Below are 24,289 nucleotides of genomic sequence, written 5' to 3'. Positions count from 1 at the left end.
AAAAAGAACATCACTCTTCCTTTGTCAAGGACTTATTAGTGGGCTGTAGGTAATATGGAAATAGAGTTTTTCTTTGGTCTTTGTTCCCCCCATCATAAATGTGTTTGCCAACCTGAAGTTTCCTCAACCCTGTACTTTTGGGAATTTTACAGAGGCTATCTCACATAGGCAGGACCAATTTTTACCTCTATATTCAGGCCCTCCTCCCTCCCTCAAGGATGGGGGTGAGACTGAAATTGCCAAACGTTTAATCATGGATCCATGTTTTGGTGATCAGCCACCCAGGTGGCTGCCAAGGGTCTCTTTCTTAGAACAAAAGATGTTCCAAGTGCTCTTATCACTTTGGAATTTACAAGGGTTTCAGGAGCTCTGTTCCAGGAATCAGAGGCAGAAATCAACATATATTTTCTACTCTACCAGAGGGATACAGTCGTTGATACTGTTTTTTAAAACTCCCAGGTGAATTTCTTATGAAACCAGAGTTGAGACCTGCTGGAATATTTGCTAAATTCATTTCTAAGATTTGCCACAGTTCTATCTTTCTAGATTGACTGTCAGGTCATTGAAGCTGATTCAGGGATATCCCTAAATGAATATCTGATTTAGTCAGTTTTCTTGACTTTCCCACAGCACATGATTGCATGCAGAAAGGAACACAAACCTGTCAGAGAGTCCACCATGATTAGGTCGATTTATGTAGATCTAACACCTCCCCAAGTTATCCTCATTCTTACTCCCTTCCACAATTTCTTCAATCTATGAGTCCCCTAACATATAAATAACCATAGTCAAGTACTAGGTGAGTAAGATTGAGTAACTGGTTTGATGAAAGGAAATTCAGCCTTTTACTAGGTTACTTTCTCCAAGAATCTGCTGAAATGTCCAGGTAATGTAATAGAGTACATAAGTCCACTGTGATTACTGATCAGGTTGATGCATGCCTTCTGAAGACCTCTTTCCCTGAGGATGATGCTATCTATGTTCCTACACTGGATCCTACCCAAATGTGAACACAGACCCTTGTGTCCACTCCCCCTGCACTTGGCTTGAATACTTTGACACTCTGATGTAAATGTCGTGCTGCTAAAATCAATACTAATGAAAGCTGCTCTAAATTGGAGGACTCAAGTCCCATGAGAGAAGTTCCCCTACTGGGCACCCACTTTCTCAAGTGCCAGGTTGTCCTGGCCTTCTTATGTCTTCCCACTGAGAGGGGCCTTGAGTATTTAGCACCCTCAGAATCCAGGCTCCTGAACCCTGAAACTTTCATATTTCTGTCTTTGTTTCTAAGACCTGACATAAAGATGTGGCATGAAGGAAGGTGAGCCCAGCTAGCACAGCTGTTAAAGGAATCGCTTGGTTTGGAAAGAACCATTGTGCAGCACAGATAACTGACACACTCATAACTACTTCACCATGGGGCCTTTCTGATAGGCATTGTGTTTGGCTGCTACTCAAAGACAGATCAGGCTACAAAGCACTTTGATATACACTGGACTGTTAACCCAGTGAGGCTAGTAGTTGGCAAGGAAATGGAAAGGTATGAGGGGTAGCAGAATAAGCCACCCCCAAATATTCCTTTTTGGCATAAGAATTATGTTAAGCCGTTTATTGTGAGAAAGTATAGAGGCGAAGTTCTAAAAGCAGAGTAAAGGTAACTCTTTTGTAGGGGAAATTTACATTAGAAAGAGGCCTGTTCAGGGAACTGAACCATGAGATGGGTCACCTGCATCTGAGAGTCATCTCCCTGGCAGGGCAAATATTGTTTCCCAAATATTTTCTCCTCTCACCTTCCTCTGAATTGACTTCCCCCCTTTTAAAGCCCTAGACCCTGATCCTTTCCATAGTCAGGATGGTCCATAAGACTCAGTTGGCTACTTGCTTTTAAGAATAATGTTTTTGTGGCGCTCCAGTATATATGAACATATTAAAATAGTTTTTGTCCTATTAAGTTGACTTTTTATTAAGGGGTAGGTATTTTCAGCCAAGAACCTAAAGTGGTAAGGAACAATTATTTTTCCTCCCCTGAACCTAGGACCTACGTTCTGAGTCCCAGCCAAATTTATTTTTTTTTAGTGACTTCCTTTATTTATATGAGAGACACAGAAGAGAAAGAGAGCAGATACCCAAGAGGGTGGGAGAGGTAGAAGAAGAGGGAGAAGCAGGTTCTCCTCTGAGCAGGAAGGCAGAAAGGGGCTCAAGGTGACCAAGAGATCATGAGCTGAGTCCATGGCAAAGGTTTAACAGCTTAACCCACTGAGACACCCACGTGCCCCACCACCAGTCAAATTTTCATTTGCTGTCCTTCAGGGGTTAAATCAACTACCATTTCCAAAACAGCATGATTTCTGTGATATTTCAGTATTCAGGAGGGCCAGATGTTTTCAATTCCCAGCGCTTTTTTTCCCCCTTGAACTATGCTTTCTCTTCATGCATCGCAATAGATCATGGGAGAATTGACTCTACAGCCACAGTGAGTTATTATCAGTACTACTACTTACATTTGAAACACTATCTGATGAAATACAGAAACTAATAGTAAAGATGCACAGTGTATCGGTTTTCAGGGTTAGAACCTGTGTGTGAAATACTATGCACATACTATGAGGTATACTTGTCACCTCCAAACAAGCATGGACCATGGTTTCAAGGGAAATATGTAAAAGCCTTGAGCAGAGTTTGAAGGGATGGAGCACATTCTTGCTCCAATGTCCCAGAGACACAGGGGTGGGGGTTGAAGCAAAAGCCTTGGGTTGCTGAATAACCTCAAAGTTTGGCTAGGGCCCAGATGGTTCTCCTGAGTATATTGGCAAATGCCATGTAGATGGCTCCAGGCTGGCAATGATGTGAAAGACATCCCAAACACACACACTCAAGGTCATTACAATACAACAGAATGTGATTCCATTGCTCTGAACAAAATACATCAACGCTTGGCAGAAGTTCCAAGATTAAAAATAGGGGCCTGGGTCTTTCCTGGCCCTCTTGGCTATTGCCTTCCTTCAAAACACACAGAGCTCCAAAGCAGAAAGGAATGCTCTTCGTTTGTGTACCCAACTCTGGCCTGGCATCATGGTCCCCTACTTCCCTCACTCCCCTCCTTCTTTCCTGTATGGAAACCATGGAAATCAACAAAAGAAAACAAAAGGCAGAAGAGATCATGGGAAAACCTGCACCGAATGAGAAGGAACATTATGGAAACTTTAGTCTTAGTCTAACCCTACAGGAGTCAGACGATTGGGAGGGTAGCCTGGCTGACAAGGGTCCCAGGCAACAATGTAGAACCTGTTCTGGGGAGTGGTACTGTAGCTGCAGTCAGGATATCTCCCTCCAGTGTGATAGCAGGAAGTCATGTTAATAGGATTTGCACTCTGGTGGCAGTTATTCCCACGAGGCCTGCAGGTCCTGTTGGGCCAACTGCAGGTAATAGTCACATTCTGTAAGAAGTCGTGCAGGGAAGGGTTTTGATGTATATAGGTTCAGTTAGGAATATTGACAAGACACATTGCACTGTTGCATTGGACAGGACTTGCTCTTAGATGCTGATTCGTAAATGTTTGAATGCTGGTGGAGGGTTGAGCCGAGTGACATAATGGATGCACTAGCCCCCGTGATCCCAATAGCAACAGGATGAGAGGAAAGGGTACCAGAAGATCTAGCATCATCTCTTCTGTGTAGGAAGAGAGAAGAAAATGAATAAGTGATAGTAATAGAAGTAATAATGGGAAAATTATCATTCACGAACATTTAGATCTGTTTGTGACTTTTAAGATTTCATCGGTCCTTTTCCAGTTGTTTAAAACATCTTGTTTCTGACATGAGTCTTACAATTCTAGGAAGGAGCTAAAGCCTAGGGAGGAGGAATGTGAGTTAAGATGGCATTTCCTCTGACTGGCAGATCCTATTCTTCTCTTTCTTCTGTGCTTAAGCAAAGAGAAACCTGTCTCTTCCCTCCTCCCTCCTGGAATATTTCTCAAACATCTATGTGAGCTGGACTTTCTGGTCATCATCATGGCTCTACTCTCCACAACCCCCAGGCTTCTCCTCTTGCCAGGTGTCCTTGCTGGGGGTCCTGCTGAGGACAGAGGCAGTGGTTAGTCCCAGGCTCAGAGGCTTTTGTCTGCTGTTCCTCTGCCAGGTATGTCAGCGTGGCCTGCGTGCAGCAGGGAAGGGTTCTGAGCCCTAGGAAAGAGGAAAAGGAAACCCAGGGCTTGGAAGATGCACTTCTTGTGCACAGTGTGGATGAGACCCACATCCTCCAACTCACTGTTTAAAGCCAGTATCCCTGCAGATGCAGGAAGAGCAAGCCTCCTTAAAGGAACAAAGAAGAAGTGATAACTTCCTCAAAGAGGTGTGAGGAAATTATGAACTCCTGATATGGGTTGAGTGTTTTCTTCCCTGAAACTTTAACATTTTGAGCTCCATGATTTCAGTTTTTTAGGAGAAAACACACCACAAACACCTAAGGCTCCCCCAGTCCTGATTGTCACCTGTGTTTCTGACTGCCTGGCTGTAAATCTGAGCTTCCCCCAACTCCCTTGTTTGTTTTGTTACTTTGCTAGAGTGGCACATGGAACTGGAGGAAACACTGATGGTTTATCAGTTTCTTAAAGGATATGGAACAGGAGACAGATGAAGAGCCAGATAAAAAGATACCTAGGGTAGGTGGGAGGGTCTTAGTGACAAAGCTTCTTTCTTCATGGAGTTGGTGTGCATCACCCTCCAAGTATAGATGATGTAGGAAAGATGTTAGGGTTTGAAGCCAACAGCCAAGAAAGAATTCTTGAGGCATCTGTGGTACAAAAAGGTGGTTTTTTGAAAGCATGTGGACCCGAGGAACTGAGGGCAGAAAGAGCTGCACAGAAAGTGGGTCATGAAGAAGTGGCCCTTGACATAGCTTCTAGTTGGGAAGAAGAGAAGTATAGCATAAGTCTCTAAGGAATTTTGGAAGGAAGATGTCCAGGACATGGAGGAGGCTAGCTCTTGTTAGGAAAAGGTCATTTATTACTGTGTAATCGAACCCTAGTCATGAGAACCTTCAGATGTATATAGGTGAGCCATATGCTTGGGGAATGATTGCCAAGATATATCTTCCAGAGTAGAGACAAGGGTAGTTTCCAAGGGAATTTTTGGTGTGAAGGTAGGCTTACAGGATCCTGGGTGGTTGGGATAATGACAAGCTAAGAGTGCTTTTTGTCCTTAGTAAACTGTCAACATGTAAGCAGGTCAGTTCCCACATGAATGTCACTCTACCTGTTTCAAGGACTGGTCAATGGGTTGTAGGAAGTATGGAAATTTAAGTTTTTCTTTTGTCTTTGTTTCCCACATCACTTGCATCATCACTAGAAGTTCAGTCTTGGAGGATAATGTAGAGGAAGAAGCAGTCTTTTTCTTCCCTCCTTTCTTCTCAGCTATGGTCTTTATAACATAAGACAGACTAACAAAAGAAAAACGAACAACTTTATTAGTGTGGATCTCATATATACATGACAGAAATGCAGGGTTTGGTGTGAAATATGGTGATGTAGGGGTCCAGGAGTGAATGATCAAGAAAGAACTCTTGAAGCATCTTTGGTACAAAAATGGTGGTTTTTAATTAAGGAATGTACTGGGACAGGACTCGTGGGCAGAAAGGGCTATACTGGGGTGGTGAGGAGTGGCTGACTCTACTTTTAAGATGGGGTGAGGTTAAGGAAAGCTAAGTCTCTAAGGAATTTGAAAGTAAGGGTTTTAGGGCCTTGCAGGCCTAGCTGATGTTAAGATGAGGTCATTTACGAGGGTCTTGACTAAGACTTGAGTCTTGAGACCCTTCAGATGTCTGTCAGTGGGCCATAGGCTTAGAGGATGATTGCTAACATACAGCCTGGGGTAGAGGTAAACGAGTTTCCAAAGGGGTTTTTATATGTTAAAGGGCACTTACAAGATCCTGGGGGGTTGGGCTAACGTCAGGCTAAGGTTACCTTTTTCCTCTAGCAAAGTATTAACATTGAGGTAGCTGAGCTCTTCCAAGAAGGTCTCTCTGCCTGTCCCAAGTACTTGTCCATGGGCTGCATGTTGTAAAGAAATTTAATTATTTCTACATTTCCTTTGCCTTTGTTCTTCACATCAGGAAGAGTCATTCAAAGAGGTGATGAGACCTTGGGCTAACAGACCATCTTCTGGTAAAAGAAAGGAAGAAGAGTGTGGGGGAAGGCAGGCTCCAGGAAGGTAATGAGGGAAAGTATAGTAAACAAAGGTAAGGTTTGTTAAGCAGAGTTAAGTCTGTGCCTTCTTTTTCCTTAAAGATTTTATTTATTTATTTGACAGATAGAGATCACAAGTAGGCAGAGAAGCAGGCAGAGAGAGAGAGGGAAGCAGGCTCCCTGCTGAGCATACAGCCCGATGAGCTAGATCCCAGGACTCTGGGATCACGACCTGAGCCGAAGGCAGAGGCTTTAACCCACTGAGCCACCCAGGCACCCCAAGTCTGTGCCTTCTTGATTGGTAAGAATTTCTTGTGACTTAGAGGCATGTTGATCTTGTTACTAGGCACAGGGAAACACCCTTAGGGAATAGATATTTTCTCTTTGATGATAAATGTCTCTTATTTGTAAGTGGGTGATTTATAGGCTACTTTCAGAAATTCTCCTTGTCTTCTGTTTCTCAATATAATCAGCTCAAAATCATCTGTGTGCCAAAAAACCATCTTTTTAGGTGTTACATTCTGGTCTCCTATAGGAAAGAGTCTGGTTGGCCTAACTTGAATCTCCTGACCAACACTTGACTCATTAGAGGGGATTTGAAACCTTGGGATAACCCCACCAATACTGCACACAAGCAGGGGAGGAATAGTTCCCAAAAGGAAATGAATATGCAGCTATCCAAATGGGGTGGGCGGGAGTGGATGTGGGAAAACCAAAGCAACAGCACAAAGCTATTATATTAATTGTGTTTAAATCCATTTTCCTACCATATGGTATTCACTACCATCTTTTAACCCATTAATAAAAGGAATTTTTAGAGCTTCTAAAATGTATTGTGAGAACTTACTGTGGGAGACCAGAACGGATGACTCTGGAATATAAGTATAGGCAACCAGAACAGAGTAACACAAACTATGCCACTACATTTTGGTTTTGTTTCATTTGTTTTTCTGGGTTTTTTATTTCCATTTTTTTTAGAGAGAGATAGTGTATGAGAGTATGGTGCAGGTGAAAGAGGGAGAGGGAGAGACAACCCCAAGCAAGCTCCACACTCATGACAGAGCTGGATGTGGAGCTCGATCTCATGACCCTGAGATCATGACCTGAGCCAAAATGCAGAGCCAACACGTAACAGACTGAGCCATCCAGGTGCCCCACACCAGACATTTTGAGGCAGCTTTTATCAACTGAGAAAAACAATCAATATTCCTCATCTTGATATTGATTAGTACAGAACTACTGGTTTAACACTAATCTCTTGTGAATTTGGTTACTATAATTCATCATCTCCCCAGTAACTGCCCATCCCCAGGTGCACTGAAAATTGCTAAGCTCAGGAGCTGTTCTTGAAAAACGATGACCAACCTAGATTCCTTGGCTACTCATGGGGGCTAGGTGTCTAGGACTAGGAATGCAGCCACCTAACTGAGAATGTTATGATCTTGGCCTTTTCTCCAAGTGTTTCAATACTGGAGTCATTCAACAATGCAGGAGGCTAAAGGACACAAGGTACTTTAATGTTCCACATTTCCCCTCCCCATACCTGCTCAAGGCAAAATTCTATGAGGTGAAGGATTATCTTTCTCTCTATCACTCTTCCCCATTTAGCAAACGGAATTCTCATGGACGTTCCTTGCTTGTTTCTTCAACATTCCCCTCTGCAATTAACTTCCTCTTTCCTCCAACAAATTTAATCTTAAGACCCATTCTTGAAGGTTACCTTTTTTCATCCCATATCCACTCTATACCTCTGCCTAGTGAAAATGATTATTATCAGAAACCCCATTTCTGCCATTAACTTCATTCTTTTCTGTTTCTTTTTTTAAATTGACATATAATGTATTAGTTCTGTGATTATCTTCTACTTAATATATTATGCCTTGGGAAGCATAATGCCTTAACCTATCTAAAATGCATGCGTTTCCTTAGAGACATGTTTAAGGAATGAGTCCAATGACACACACCTTCCAACTACACTGTGCATCCATCATATTCAAGCACAATCTGTATCACACACCCTGGGACACCTCCACCAATCACATAACATATAACATACGTGAATGTCACACACGGTAAAGTGACATAATTTATTTAGGGAAGGAAGACCATTCAGGTTCAGTCAGTAAAAGGAAAGTCACAATCAGGAACATGTCTGGTTCAGTAAAACAGAGAAGCCATATAGAGCGTAATCTTAAAAAACTGTAGCAGAAAATCAGATACACGAGGGCACAGGAGTACTCCAGACAGAGAAACTATGAGTGGTTTTGATAGGAAGAAAGCATGTGATGATGCATATCTCTAAGTAGTTGGAAAATGCTGGCACACAAATGCAAAGGATGGAGTAGCAAGGGCTGTTGACAGAGGCACAGGCTCCCGCCTGGGAAGTATTGGACACTCTACTCAAACGTCTAGACATGGGTAGATGTTCTATTTTTTGATGTCTAACAACTGGATGTCCTCTATGCCATCGACATACCCATTCATGCCACAGTGGAATTCAATGTAGCTGTAGCCGCCGTGCTCTCTATAGCTCTTTCGGTTGCCTTCCTGGTAGCACTGGAGTATTTTGAAGGGATGCTGGGCCCATATGTATACATTTCTGTAACGGTCTCTCCACTTCCTGTGGCAAATATGCTCGATTTTGTGCCAAAAGGTATAGATGAAGATGTGATAGTTCCGGTCTTGTGGAGCTTCTCTTTCCCTCATGAGATCATTGCATTTGTAGTCGCTGAATTTCCAGCTCGTGCTCAGGTAGTGCTGTTTCATGAATTCCCTCCAAGAAAGGTTCTGGCTGTGTACAAGCAGCCCACCTAGGGGAAACAGCACGATCAAGAGAGGGCCTAGGACCTTTAGAGAGGATGCCATCTCAGTCACCAGAGCCACCTGTGGGTCTACAGGGAAGAAAGAGGAAAGCATTATCTCAACACTGCCATAAGAGTTGACCTGCACCTTAAAATTCCTTTCTTGCCAGTGTAGACACTGGCACCCAACTTTACCATTTTGTTCCCAGGCTTGAAGAGGATAAATCTCATTAGGTAGTTAAATTTATGAGAACTAAACCTATGCTAGAACCTGACTGAGATAAACACGAAAATGGTCCAAAATAGACAAAGTTTATTTTGAGAATTTCAAACACCTGCTGTCTGGCCTCTCTTCTACCCAAACAGAGGAACTCATCACCCTCTAGCTAACTCTGTCCAACAGTCCAGATCAATTCTCTGAAGCGTGTGGCTGTAAAACAAAATGGCAATTTAAGCTTTGTGGCTGTGAAGTGGAAAGGGTTGTCACCACTTAAGCGAATGAAGAAGTTAGGTGAAGACTTGGGTGATTTTCCAAGCAACAAGGCTCTGGTTTTCTCAAACCCCAGGCTACAGTTACATTGATTCTGTAAAACGGTGTTTCTCTGATCCTGCTTTCCTTAGAGTACTTCCCCAAAGCCTGTGTGAAATCTCTCATCACTTCTGACTACCCACGTACTACTCAGTGGTCATTTATCACATTATCATAATTATAAATCTTCTTGATTTGGTTTCAGAATGCAATCATATAGGAACTCGAGTTTTGAAATATCGTTCTGTTCAATCAAGTTCCAAGTTTGGGACTGCCCTCACAAGAGCTACTCAGGTCAAAATGAGGGTATAGTGTTGTTTGTAATCAAAAGGTTATGATGAGGAGTACAGCTGGTTCTGTGGAATCTCTAACCTGGTTCTCAACTCTCCGAGCGCTGTGTCCACAAATGCAGTTAGGAATAGGTGCTTCACAGACCTGTGAGAATCTAATGAGATATGTAAGTGAGAGCACTTCTGAGAATGGTGTAGGGACCCAGGACAGCCCACCCCAAAAGGTGTCCCAGTGGCACATGGATCATTTTGAATTGAACCTACTTGGAAAATAGCCAGTGTAAAGACACTCAGACCCTCTTCTGTCCCCCAAAAGCAGAAATTGAATCTCTCCGATGAATGGTACCCTCCCTGTACTAAGAAATAAAAAGACATTCTTATCACCAGACATAGGGATTTTACTTATTTTTTTATTATAATTTTTTAAGTAAGCTCTAGGCCCAATATGGGGCTTTAGCTCATAACCCTGAGATCAAGAGTCGCATGTTCCATTAAGTGAGCCAGCCAGGCACCCAACCAGTGATATGGATTTTAAAGCCAAGAAAGGTATATAAACAAAATTCCTTGCTTTTTACTAATCTTCTACCTCAGCCCAGAATGTGCTTGGAATTCCTTACTAATTAGCACTCCCCAACATTTGTTTTGTCTGTCTTGTCAATTCCTCAGAAATTTATTGTCTCATTGTTTAAAATGTCTAAAAATAGCCTGCCTCCGTCATTTCTTTGGGATCCCAATTTCATTATTGGGCCTCTATGCATATAATGAAACTTTTTTTTCCCCCTCCTATTAAATCTGTCCGGTTCAACTTAAGCTAAACTGGGTGGAAGAATCTTGAATGATAGAAGGAAATTTTTTTCATCCTCTATCGTGTGAAGTGCTATATCATGAAGGACAGAGTAGGCACATTCACATCTGGGCCACCCTGTACCTGACCCAAAGGTCCTACCCAGGTTAGAAGACCAGCAGTCAAGGTGCTTCAATGTATTATGCTTGGGAAGATTGGGGAAGAAGTGGGAATAGGGGTAGATGGGTTGAAGGGAGACACTATTTCACTGGGATTAATACTGAGTTGAATTCAGGTCTTGGCTTCTTACTAATTGGATCACTTTCCAACCTTAACTCTACCATCTAGAAGTTCAGTGAGACACTTCACAGTGTTTCTGGGCCTTTTCCCTCATGCATGTTTAGCACCAGCCCCAACTGAACTCACCCTGTTCAGATCCAACACTCAGGTGTCACTGGTGAGGAAATCAATACGTGGGTCTGAAGAGCAGAGAGCCAGGAAGTCTGCAGCAGTGAATAAAGGAATAGTAGTGAGAGGTGCAGCACTCCAACTGATTAGTAGCCTGTCAAGGGTGGGGGACAGCCTTCCTAGGTGAACCTGTTCTGTGTCTTCTCATCTAGAACACTTAAGTTCCCTCTCAGAATAGCCTGGAGCAAAGGTGTCTAATATCAAAGCCTCCCTTTTGGGTACAGAGGAATGACAAGGCTCTGGGGAGGGGTAACCTGGAGACGGGTAATCTGAACTTATCAGGAAACAATCAGAGATCTAGCTCCTAAAGTCACTTCCCTAAAATCTTCTGGGGAAAAGCCCACAGATGACTAGGCTATGTTCAATGAGAACTTCAGTGGAAAACAAACAAAGAAACCGCAAACAACAAAAACAATAAAACACCTCTGGTTTTGTGAACTGTGGAATCTCCATTAACGGGGGGGAGTATGTAGTCAAAGGTGCAATTTGTGGATAGACTGGGGTCCCTCAATGTGTGTCCGATCAGTACACCTAAGCCAGTTTGGTTGAGTTTCTCACAGGGCCACCTTATTATCGGATAGTCATGAAGGGTAGCGAGTTTTCCACTCCAAATGATACCTTTGGGCATAAGGATGATTTTGAGCTGGTGATTTTTAAGAAACACCAACACAGGAGAAGCTCTGAAACCAGAGTGGAAGTTAGCCTTTTTAAAGGAACATTTCCATTAATGAAGGAAATTTCCATTTGTAAGTGTATCTATCTCCCTCTTAGTACCAGAAAGAGGAGCATGAATCTACAAATCACAAGAGGCTCTTATCAATAGAAGGAAGGAAGGAAGGAAGGAAGGAAGGAACTCTTATTAGTGGAGAAGCCATGGACTTAAATATATCTAACAAACATTACCATTGTTTGCTGGGTTTTTCCTGGTAACCTCCATAATTGGCCTCCCTACCCTCATTCCAACATCTTCCCATTGTCCTTAGCTGAAGATGGTATTGAAGGTGGTTCCTTCAGCCATTTGGGGTAATTTTACTCAGTTTTTCTGGATATCTCCAATATACAGGAGATGCATGCTCTTTGTTTTTCTTGTCTCGATCTCTTTTTTTTATTACAGAGGTAATGAATGAACCTAGAAGGTGTCCGTCAAAAATTGTAAGGAGACATGCTTAAGCAAAAGTGTTTATTTGAGGGGGGAGGAATCAAGATGGCTGAGAAGTAGCAGGCTGAGACTACTTCAGGTAGCAGGAGATCAGCTAGATAGCTTATCTAAAGATTGCAAACACCTACAAATCCAACAGGAGATCAAAGAGAAGAAGAACAGCAATTCTAGAAACAGAAAATCAACCACTTTCTGAAAGGTAGAACTGGCGGAGAAGTGAATCCAAAGCAACGGGAAGATAGACTGCAGGAGGAAGGGTCGGCTCCTGGCAACCGGCGGAGCAACAGAGCACAAAATCAGGACTTTTAAAAGTCTGTTCCGCTGAGGGACATCACTCCAGAGGCTTAACCGGGGTGAAGCCTACGTGGGGTCAGCGTGGCCTCAGGTCCCGCAGGGTCACAGAAGGATCGGAGGTGTCTGAGTGTTGCAGAGCTTACAGGTATTAGAACAGGGAAGCCGGCTATAGAGACAGAGCCGAGGAGTGGGCTCTCAGCTCGGGGTTACCTTGAACCGGTCGCAGGCTCGGTCAGCTCGGAGCGCGGCTGGAGGCCAGGGTGACGGGAGTAATTGGGCGCTGTTCTCTGAGGGCGCACTGAGGAGTGGGGCCCCGGGCTCTCGGCTCCTCCAGGCAGGAGACCGGGAGGCCGCCATCTTCACTCCCGCCCTCCAGAACTCTACTGAAAGCGCTCAGGGAACAAAAGCTCCTGAAAGCAAACCCGAGCGGATTACTCAGCCCAGCCCCTGGTAAGGACTGTGCAATTGCGCCTGGGACAAAGACACTTGAGAATCACTACAACAGGCAACTCCCCCAGAAGATCAACAAGAAACCCAGCCAGGACCAAGTTCACCTACCAAGGAGTGCAGTTTCAATACCAAGGAGAGCAGCGGAATTCCAGAGGAGGAGAAAGCAAAGCACAGAACTCATGGCTTTCTCCCCATGATTCTTTAGCCTTGCAGTTGATTTAATTTTTTTTTCTTTTTCAATTTTTTTTCTCTTCTTCTGCCAAACTGTTTTTAACTTTTACCCTTTTCTTTTTTAACGTTTTTTAACTAGTTTATCTAATATATATATTTTTTTTCTTTATTCGTTTTCTTTTTTTAATTGTTTCTTTTTTTTTTTTTTTCTGAACCTCCTTTTATCCCTTTCCTCCCCCCTCACGATTTGGGATCTCTTCTGATTTGGTTAAAGCATATTTTCCTGGGGTTGTTGCCACCCTTTTAGTATTTTACTTGCTCCTTCATATACTCTTATCTGGACAAAATGACAAGGCGGAAAAATTCACCACAAAAAAAAGTACAAGAGGCAGTACCAAAGGCTAGGGACCTAATCAATACAGACATTGGTAATATGTCAGATCTAGAGTTCAGAATGGCGATTCTCAAGGTGCTAGCCGGGCTCGAAAAAGGCATGGAAGATATTAGAGAAACCCTCTCAGGAGATATAAAAGCCCTTTCTGGAGAAATAAAAGAACTAAAATCTAACCAAGTTGAAATCAAAAAAGCTATTAATGAGGTGCAATCAAAAATGGAGGCTCTCACTGCTAGGATAAATGAGGCAGAAGAAAGAATTCGTGATATAGAAGACCAAATGACAGAGAATAAAGAAGCTGAGCAAAAGAGGGACAAACAGCTACTGGACCACGAGGGGAGAATTCGAGAGATAAGTGAGACCATAAGATGAAACAACATTAGAATAATTGGGATTCCTGAAGAAGAAGAAAGAGAGAGGGGAGCAGAATTGGAGAGAATTATTGGAGAGAATTTCCGCAATATGGTAAAGGGAACAAGCATCAAAATCCAGGAGGTTCAGAGAACCCCCCTCAAAATCAATAAGAATAGGTCCACACCCCGTCACCTAATAGTAAAATTAACAAGTCTTAGTGACAAAGAGAAAATCCTGAAAGCAGCCTGGGAGAAGAAGTCTGTAACATACAATGGTAAAAATATTAGATTGGCAGCAGACTTATCCACAGAGACATGGCAGGCCAGAAAGAGCTAGCATGATATATTCAGAGCACTAAACGAGAAAAACATGCAGCCAAGAATACTACATCCAGCTAGGCTATCATTGAAAATAGAAGGAGAGATTAAAAGCTTCCAGGACAAACAAAAGCTGAAAGAATTTGCAAACACCAAACCAGCTCTACAGGAAATATTGAAAGGGGTCCTCTAAGCAAAGAGAGACCCTAAAAGTAATAGATCAGAAAGGAACAGAGACAGTATACAATAACAGTCACCTTACAGGCAATACAATGGCACAAAATTCATATCTCTCAATAGTTACCCTGAATGTTAATGGGCTAAATGCCCCAATCAAAAGACACAGGGTATCAGAATGGATAAAAAAACAAAACCCATCTATATGTTGCCTACAAGATACTCATTTTAAACTTGAAGGCACCTACAGATTTAAAGTGAGGGGGTGGAAAAGAATTTACCATGCTAATGGACATCAGAAGAAAGCAGGAGTGCAATCCTTATATCAGATCAATTAGATTTTAAGCCAAATACTATAATAAGAGATGAGGAAGGACAGTATATCATACTCAAAGTATCTGTCCAACAAGAAGATCTAACAATTTTAAATATCTATGCCCTAACGTGGGAGCAGCCAACTAGATAAACCAATTAATAACAAAATCAAAGAAACACATCAACAATAATACAATAATAGTAGGGAACTTTAACACTCCCCTCACTGAAATGGACAGATCATCCAAGCAAAAGATCAACAAGGAAATAAAGGCTTAAATGACACACTGGACCAGATGGACATCACAGATATATTCAGAATGTTTCATTCCAAAGCAACAGAATACACATTCTTCTCTAGTGCACATGGAACATTCTCCAGAATAGATCACATCCTCGGTCCTAAATCAGGTCTCAACCGGTATCAAGAGATTGGGATCATTCCCTGCATATTTTCAGACCACAATGCTCTGAAGCTAGAACTCAATCACAAGAGGAAATTTGGAAGGAACCCAAATACATGGAGACTAAACAGCATCCTTCTAAAGAATGAATGGGTCAACCAGGAAATTAAAGAAGAATTGAAAAAATTCATGGAAACAAATGATAATGAAAACACAACGGTTCAAAATCTGTGGGACACAACAAAGGCTGTCCTGAGAGGAAAATATATAGTGGTACAAGCCTTTCTCAAGAAACAAGAAAGGTCTCAGGTACACAACCTAACCCTACACCTAAAGGAGCTGGAGAAAGAACAAGAATGAAACCCTAAACCCAGCATGAGAAGAGAAATCATAAAGATCAGAGCAGAAATCAATGAAATAGAAACCAAAAAAAAAAAAAAAAAAAAAAACAATAGAACAAATCAACGAAACTAGGAGCTGGTTCTTTGAAAGAATTAATAAGATTGATAAACCACTGGCCAGACTTATCAAAAAGAAAAGAGAAAGGACCCAAATAAATAAAATCATGAATGAAAGAGGAGAGATCACAACAAACACCAAAGAAATACAGACAATTATAAGAACATAATATGAGCAACTCTACGCCAACAAATCTGACAATCTGGAAGAAATGGATGCATTCCTAGAGACATATAAACTACCACAACTGAACCAGGAAGAAATAGAAAGCCTCAACAGACCCATAACCAGTAAGGAGATTGAAACAGTCATCAAAAATCTCCAAACAAACAAAAGCCCAGGGCCAGATGGCTTCCCGGGGGAATTCTACCAAACATTTAAAGAAGAACTAATTCCTATTCTCCTGAAACTGTTCCAAAAAATAGAAATGGAAGGAAAACTTCCAAACTCATTTTATGAGGCCAGCATCACCTTGATCTCAAAACCAGACAAGGATCCCATCAAAAAAGAGAACTATAGTCCAATATCCTTGATGAACACAGATACAAAAATTCTCACCAAAATACTAGCCAATAGGATTAAACAGTACATTAAAAGGATTATTCACCACGACCAAGTGGGATTTATTCCAGGGCTGCAAGGTTGGTTCAACATCCGCAAATCAATCAATGTGATACAACACATTAATAAAAGAAAGAACAAGAACCATATGATACTCTCCATAGATGCTGAAAAAGCATTTGACAAAGTACAGCATCCCTTCCTGATCAAAACTCTTCAAAGTGTAGGGATAGACGGCACATACCTCAATATTATCAAAGCCATCTATGAAAAACCCACCACAAATATCATTCTCAATGGAGAAAAACTGAAAGCTTTTCCGCTAAGGTCAGGAACACAGCAGGGGGATGTCCATTATCACCACTGCTATTCAACATAGTACTGGAAGTCCTAGCCTCAGCAATCAGACTACAAAAGGAAATTAAAGGCATCCAAATTGGCAAAGAAGAAGTCAAACTACCACTCTTCGCAGATGATATGATACTATATGTGGAAAACCCAAAAGACTCCATTCCAAAACTGCTAGATCTTGCACAGGAATTCAGTAAAGTGTCAGGATATAAAATCAATGCACAGAAATCGGTTGCATTTCTCTACACCAACAACGAGACAGAAGTAAGAGTAATTAAGGAGTCCATCCCATTTATAATTGCACCCAAAACTATAAGATACCTAGGAATAAACCTAACCAAAGAATGCCCCAAAGAAGCTAAGAATCTATACACAGAAAACTATAAAGTACTCATGAAAGAAATTGAGGAAGACACAAAGAAATGGAAAAATGTTCCGTGCTCCTGGATTGGAAGAATAAATATTGTGAAAATGTCTATGCTACCTAAAGCAATCTACACATTTAATGCAATTCCTATCAAAGTACCATCCATTTTTTTCAAAGAAATGGAACAAGCAATCCTAAAATTTATATGGAACCAGAAAAGACCTCGAATAGCCAAAGGAATATTGAAAATGAAAACCAAAGTAGGTGGCATCACAATTTCGGACTTCAAGCTCTATTACAAAGCTGTCATCATCAAGACAGCATGGTCCTGGCACAAAAACAGACACATAGATCAATGGAACAGAATAGAGAGCCCAGAAATAGACCCTCAACTCTATGGTCAACTCATCTTCGACAAAGCAGGAAAGAATGTCCAATGGAAAAAAGACAGCCTCTTCAATAAATGGTGTTGGGAAAATTGGACAGCCACATGCAGAAAAATGAAATTGGATCATTTCCTTACACCACACACGAAAATAGACTCAAAATGGATGAAGGATCTCAATGTGAGAAAGGAATCCATCAAAATCCTTGAGGAGAACACAGGCAGCAACCTCTTCGACCTCAGCCGCAGCAACATCTTCCTAGGAACATCACCAAAGGCAAGGGAAGCAAGAGCAAAAATGAACTATTGGGATTTTATCAAGATCAAAAGCTTTTGCACAGCAAAGGAAACAGTCAACAAAACCAAAAGACAACTGACAGAATGGGAGAAGATATTTGCAAATGACATATCAGATAAAGGGCTAGTGTCCAAAATCTATAAAGAACTTAGCAAACTCAACACCCAAAGAACAAATAATCCAATCAAGAAATGGGCAGAGGACATGAACAGACATTTCTGCAAAGAAGACATCCAGATGGCCAACAGACACATGAAAAAGTGCTCCATATCACTCAGCATCAGGGAAATACAAATCAAAACCACCATGAGATATCACCTCACACCAGTCAGAATGGCTAAAATTAACAAGTCAGGAAATGACAGATGCTGGCGAGGATACGGAGAAAGGGGAACCCTCCTACACTGTTGGTGGGAATGCAAGCTGGTGCAACCACTCTGGAAAACAGCATGGAGGTTCCTCAAAATGTTGAAAATAGAACTACCCTATGACCCTGCAATTGCACTCCTGGGTATTTACCCTAAAGATACAAACGTAGTGATCCGAAGGGGCACGTGCACCCGAATGTTTATAGCAGCAATGTCTACAATAGCCAAACTATGGAAAGAACCTAGATGTCCATCTACAGACGAATGGATAAAGAAGATGTGGTATATATACACAATGGAATACTATGCAGCCATCAAAAGAAATGAAATCTTGCCATTTGCGACGACGTGGATGGAACTAGAGGGTATCATGCTTAGCGAAATAAGTCAATCGGAGAAAGACAACTATCCTATGATCTCCCTGATATGAGGGAGAGGAGATGCAACATGGGGGGTTGAGGGGGTAGGAGAAGAGTAAATGTAACAAGATGGGATTGGGAGGGAGACAAACCATAAGTGACTCTTAATCTCACAAAACAAACTGAGGGTTGATGGGGGGAGGGGGTTGGGAGAGGGGGGTGGGGTTATGGATATTGGGGAGGGTATGTGCTATGGTGAGTGCTGTGAAGTGTGTAAACCTGGAGATTCGCAGACCTGTACCCCTGGGGATAAAAATATATGTTTATAAAAAATAAAAAAAAATTATAAAATCATAATGCAGGACTTTTGGGTATTTCATCTGCTCTCATCCAGAAAAATGCCAATCAGTGTTGCAGGAATAATTAAAAAGGTGAACTGATTCCACAGCCCTGTCCAAACAGACTCCAGTCACTATGCATTTAAATTCTCTTTTATTAGTACTTTGCCAATCATCCAGCTTGCGCGTTTTATAGATGATGAAACTGAGGTCCAGAGAGGTGATAAAATTTTCCTGATCATAACATACCAGTCATGAAGCTGCAACTAATACATATGGTCTCCTCACTCTTTAGACTCTAGTCAAATTCTCAAGAGCAGATTATGGAAATGAATATCACAACATATGTGCCTAAGGAAATGACAACTGTGATGTATGTCAAACTACTTGAGAGAAATTTTGAGAGATTGATATCATATTTAATCTGTGTAATGAAGATAAATACTGCAACTGTAATTTAATGTATGGGAAATGAGGTCTCTCAGTAAGGGCTCACAGACTCAGTCTACACTGGATAACTGTCCCCATGACCTAGAGGACAACAGAGATGATGCAGGCATTCTCAGAACCCAGTTTTAAAACAGGGGTTTGAGGCAAACAAGACTCAAGTCTCACTGCTTGGAGAAAATCCCATTGCTGGAAGGGACATTCTTCTGCTGCTCATATTCTTAGTCAACTTCACTGTTTCTCAGCTGCATCCTTTTCCTTGTCTGGTATCCACCTCCCCCTTTCCACCATCCTCACAGACAAGACAGTCTCCTGTTCCTTTACCCATGTCAGCCCTCTTCCTGGAGCTATGCTCTCTCTCTGTACTGTATTTTCAGTGTCTTCTCCCGTACTGACGCTTTCCTCAAGATGTGCACCCTTTCATGTCACCTTCTCCCCAGCCACTCCCATCATGCTAGTGCACAAATTTGCTCCATCTCGTCACTGTCAGCCTCCTTGTTAACTCCATTTCTTTCACTCTGACTTTCTCTTCAACCTATTGGAATAAGCGTGCTCTGAAAGTACTCCAGCAAATAATCCATTGATCTCCTGATTATCACATCTCATCATCTAATAAAATATTACCTTCTTAAATATTTTTAAAAATTGTAAGTTATCTATATGTATATGTATATACATATAGATATCTTACATGTATTATGTGTACATAAATATACACATAGTGTGTGGATATATTCTATATATGCACATAGAGAAAGAGTGCCAATTTTTTTCTATCAATCTTGTCTTTTAACTGTACCATTTAGTCCATTTATATAATTATTCATTTTTATTTTCCTCATTATTTTTATTATTTTATTATTATCCTACCTTATTTTGCCTTTCCTATTAGTCTCATTTGTCTGGCATTTCTATTTCCTATCCTTTCTTCCCTTCTTTTGGATTAATGGTCTAATTGTCTGTCATTCTCTGACAGACATTAAAGCTGTTCAAAATAATTCTCTCATTCCAGGCACCTAGAAGGATCCTATTTCTCTGTCCCTTGTACTTAAATGTGACCATGAGGCTTTCTCTGGTCAATGAAGTGTGAATAGAAGGGACATATGTCCCTTCCAGCAGAAGCATTAAGAGCTGTCCTCTGGGGTGCTGTTTTTTTTTTTTAAAGGTTTTACTTATTTACTTAAATAGAGACAGAGAGAGTGAGTGGGTGAAAGGCAGAGGAGGAGGGAGAAAGAGAATCCCAAGCAGACTCCAAGCTCAGCCCAGAGCCCAACTCAGAGCTTGATCCTATGACCTGAGATCATGACCTGAGCCAAAATCAAGAGCAGGATGCTTAACCAGCTGAGCCACCTGGGCATCCCAGTGCTATGTTCTTTCCTCTGCCTCTTTGATTATGACAGTGTGTGTCAAGATGAAGGATGAAGCCTGTGTCAGCCTGTTTTCCCAAGTGACAATAGCAGGCAGAGCCCCTAGGCTGGACCAAGATAGATATATAGCAGGAATGAGAAAGAAACTTTAAACTACTGAAATTTTGAGATTGTTTGTTACTGCAGCACAACTAGACTCTCCTAACTGATCCACAGTCTACTTATTCTCTGCTAGTTTGGAATTCAAACCCTGTGTTTCCCTTCTTTTCATTGTTTATCTCAGAAATTCTCAACTGCATACTAAACATAGAAAAGTCTAATCAATACTTTTAGTCATCTCTTGAACACTTGGCAATTCACATCACTTCCAAGTTATGTTCCTGACATATATTTTAATTTTATCTTCTTAACTCAACAAGGTATTATGGCTTTATATAGTCAAAACACCTTTTATTTGTCCACATATGTATCATCATCTTTTTTTTATTCCTTCCTGAATTTCATATTTCCACTGAGTAGCTTTTCTCAGTAACCTGAAATCCATGCTTAGAAATTTTTTTAGTGGGAGGCTGCTTTAATGAAGTCATGAACTCCATTAGGTTTTGCTTTATTTTATTGTTTTGTCAGCATCCCTTATTTTATCTTCATTTCCAAGTGCCAGGGTAAATAATTCTATGTTGGCGTGTTGAGAAATCAGAGCTAGTGTATTCAATTAAGATTATGACATGCTGAAGAGGGGGAAAGCCATTCACATGGTCAGGTTACTCCCTCAGCATTCCAGCTGCCACTTTCAGTAAGTAAAAAGCCCAGGGCGCCATTTCAGGACATGGATACAGAAGCAAAGTCATAAGATTTTTCTCATGCCCTGGTGACTGAGCCAGCCTGACATCCCTTGGGGGTTTCGTTTGACTTTAGTTCCTCTCCTCCACTCTGACCTTCTAGGAGTGGTTGCTGTGGCCAAGAACTGCCACACACCCACCTTCCACATGCAGGAGAGCTGAAGTGGCCAACACTGGGTGAGGTCACAGGTCTCCTCCTCTCCCTGCCCAGGAAACATCCCCCTCCCAGAACCTAGGTCTGCCCAGTCTTCCAGCTGCAGGCAGCTGGATGACCGCCCCACTAGCCCCCGCCCCCAGAAAAGGTGCTATTGGAATTCCAGCCAGGCCAGGACTCCTATGGAGATAGAATACCTCCCTTTCCCTGCTGCTCTGGTAAATCACACGTTTATGTGTCCTTTGCAAACCTGCAAGAGCTATTTGTTTGATGCAAATGCCCCCCCCCCCCCGAGATGAAGATGACTTTCCAGGGTTCAGGCATCATTACCATAATGACTTTCATTGTTGCTCCTTGTGAACCAGCAGAGAGATGAGGTTCACATGATACTATAAACAAGACTCACCCTTCCCAGCAGTCCTGAAAAAAGAGTGACCTGGATGGTTCCCTACAATGTTTCCTTCCTCACAGGTCCTTGGTTCCCACTAAAGTGAAACCAAGATGCTCCTCCCACCTATCTTTCCTTGGAAGCCAAGCCCCTTTGTAATCTGTATAAGATTCCCTCCCCAGAGATCAGGGGATCACAGAGACTGGCTTTCTGCTCTGTCCTAGAGAACAAGCTAGAGATCCAGGTCAGTGGCTGAAGAGATGGTCTCAGGGACTCCTTCTATTATGCATTGATTGGAGGGACCAAGGTGGCTGAGGTTAGCACTTAAGAAAGCTTGAGCTGGACCAATATCGGGATGGAGCATGTGGGCTGCAAGGAACCAAAGGCGCTGGAGGAGGGAGGCATTGCTCTTGGGAATACACTGGCATCCCTCTATGATGCTGGTGTTAGACACTGGGCTGTTGCCCTTGTGTTGGAGGAAAACAGGCCTCGCTCTGTCCATCATGATCCTGCAGGTCATGTGGTATTTCAGGAATGACGATCAGCTCATGGTTTATTCAAAAGGATTTTCTAGTAAGCCCCTTGAGCACTGGGTATAAATATATTAATTTTTCAAATGTATTTTATTTTTTTGTCTTGTTTTTAAGATTTTATTTATTTATTTATTTATTTATTTGACAGGGATGGATAGAAAGCACAAGCAAAAGGGGCAGCAGAGGGAGAGGGAGAAGCAGGCTCCCCACTGACCAGGGAGCTGGGTTCGAGACAGGACTCGATCCCAGGACTCCCAGATCATGACCTAAGCCCAAGGCAGACACTTAACAGACTGAGCCAACCAGGGGCCCCCTCAAATGTATTTTAAATTTTTAAATCTCTAATATTCAGACACAGGACTGCAGGATTTTAGTTCACTGTCAGGTCACCACCCAGAGGCAAACACCCACCTCTCTGCAGCTAGTGGGAGTTGAATGCTTTCGGACAAGAGTGTATGTAACTGTCACATTCCTTGGAAAATTGCACAGGAGAAAGGGTAGCTTTCTGGCTGACCAAAAGGGAGAGTGTGAGCCAGGGAGGCCACATGTAGGAGCTCGGGTTCTTTCTAAGGCAATGTTTTTTCTCCTCTCTCCCTTTCCTGGCTAGGCTCTTCCAGAGGAGTGAGACCACAATGGATCAGGAGAGGTTCTTCATCCTCTTCCTACCACTGGTCCTGGTGCTGCTGGTGCTGGGCTGTGTCCAGCCATTTCTGGCCAAGGAATCGCAGGCTGAGAAGTTCCTGCAGCAGCACATGGACCCAGACACCTCCACCGTCACCTCCAGCTACTGCAACGAAATGATGAAACACCAGAATAGGACAGTTGGATTTTGCAAGCCGGTCATCACATTTATCCATCAGCCTCTGCCAGATGTCCAGGTCATCTGCTTCCAGGGAAATGTCCGCTGCAAGAACGGGCAGTCCAACTGCCACCAAAGCAGCTCCAAGATGCACATCACCGACTGCCACCTGAAGAAAGGCTCCAAATACCCCAAATGCGACTACAAGACCCAGCAGCTACAGAAATCCATCATCGTGGCCTGTGAGTGTGTACAGTATGAGACAGTCCACTTTGACGGTTCTGTGTAGGTCTGCACCTGAGGCCTGAGCAGCGAGATGCCCCACCTCCCTGTTGTGACACCTGCTTCTCCCCTCTCCCTTCCTGGCTCTGAGAGAAAGAACTCCAGCCAGGGCTCCTGTCCCAAACATAAATGTGTTCCTACCCAGGGCTTGCCCCTGCATGGTTTGGGGGGTAAAGGGGCCCCGTGTAAACCACTTCCTGGACTTTTTCAATAAAACACAGTTGCAACCACCGGGATTTCTGAAGCTGTCGCCATCTGGTACTGTCCGTGTGATTGTGTTCCTGCTCGGGTGAGAACTGTAAATCTGGGTAGATTTCATAAGCGTGGAATAGAATCATTACATACCTTTGCTCCTGACTCTTGGTTCTCGGTGACCTGAGATCATTCCTTTTCTCAGAGATGCCTTGCTGTCTAATATGAAGCTGTTAAGTATGGGCTATTTGAGCTGAAAGGGAGCTACAATCTGGGACTGTCCTGCTGGGTGAGCTGATGGAGGGCGAGCTCATATACCAAACTCTCTGGCATGGAAGGAAGGACAGGGTGACCTCAAGAAGACCCTGCTCAGACCCTGGCTGGGAGGAGATGGGGATGAAATTATGATCCTAAATATTCCTTTTCCTTTTATTGAGTGAGCTATTACCAGATCACAAAAATGGCCATCTCTTAGTTGGAAAGTCAGAACCTTCCATTTAGGAGCTAGAGGGGTCTGTAGAGATTATTAAATTGCAGGAGAATAAGTAGATTTTGACTTCTGTATCCACTTTCATGGGAAACGCCTGCCTAGAACGTTGCAGAAAAAAATTTTAATAAGTGATGTGGTTGAAGAGTAGCCTCCATTGAAGGCAGGATGGAGGTAATGTATGTGTTCCACTTGCCATCCCTGAGATAATGTAATCTCCACTTTT

At 42.4% G+C, this 24,289-nt stretch overlaps 2 protein-coding genes across 3 annotated transcripts; one reads left to right on the top strand and one right to left on the bottom strand.

Annotated features, from left to right (window-relative positions):
• Positions 1 to 8,419: 8,419 nt before the first annotated feature.
• On the bottom strand, positions 8,420 to 11,240 carry LOC125105335 (epididymal secretory protein E3-beta-like). 2 transcript variants are annotated; one of them, XM_047738728.1, is made up of 2 exons: positions 11,013 to 11,240; positions 8,420 to 9,073 (listed from the first exon to the last, which is right to left on the bottom strand). In XM_047738728.1, the coding sequence occupies exon 2, from the start codon at positions 9,045 to 9,047 to the stop codon at positions 8,610 to 8,612; it is 438 nt and encodes a 145-aa protein (XP_047594684.1). In that variant the 5' UTR covers positions 9,048 to 9,073; positions 11,013 to 11,240; the 3' UTR covers positions 8,420 to 8,609. The 2 variants fall into 2 exon arrangements, with proteins under 2 accessions (XP_047594684.1, XP_047594683.1); XM_047738727.1 differs by having other exon boundaries at positions 8,420 to 9,065.
• Positions 11,241 to 22,920: 11,680 nt separating this feature from the next.
• Positions 22,921 to 23,592, top strand: LOC125105332 (ribonuclease pancreatic). The gene has a single exon (XM_047738716.1). It carries the CDS (start codon positions 22,936 to 22,938, stop codon positions 23,389 to 23,391), a length of 456 nt encoding a protein of 151 aa, XP_047594672.1. The 5' UTR covers positions 22,921 to 22,935; the 3' UTR covers positions 23,392 to 23,592.
• The last annotated feature ends 697 nt before the right edge of the window (positions 23,593 to 24,289 follow it).

Source organism: Lutra lutra, chromosome 7 (genome assembly GCF_902655055.1).
Source record: "Lutra lutra chromosome 7, mLutLut1.2, whole genome shotgun sequence".
NCBI classification, from domain to species: Eukaryota; Metazoa; Chordata; class Mammalia; order Carnivora; family Mustelidae; genus Lutra; species Lutra lutra.
The sequence above is the reverse complement of the archived record's forward strand: the minus strand, read 5'-3'. Positions and strand labels throughout refer to the sequence as shown.

Excerpts from the sequence above, each read along its gene's own strand:
- LOC125105332 (XM_047738716.1), top strand. The coding sequence starts at position 22,936 with ATGGATCAGGAGAGGTTCTTCATCCTCTTCCTACCACTGGTCCTGGTG.
- LOC125105335 (XM_047738728.1), bottom strand. The coding sequence starts at position 9,047 with ATGGCATCCTCTCTAAAGGTCCTAGGCCCTCTCTTGATCGTGCTGTTT.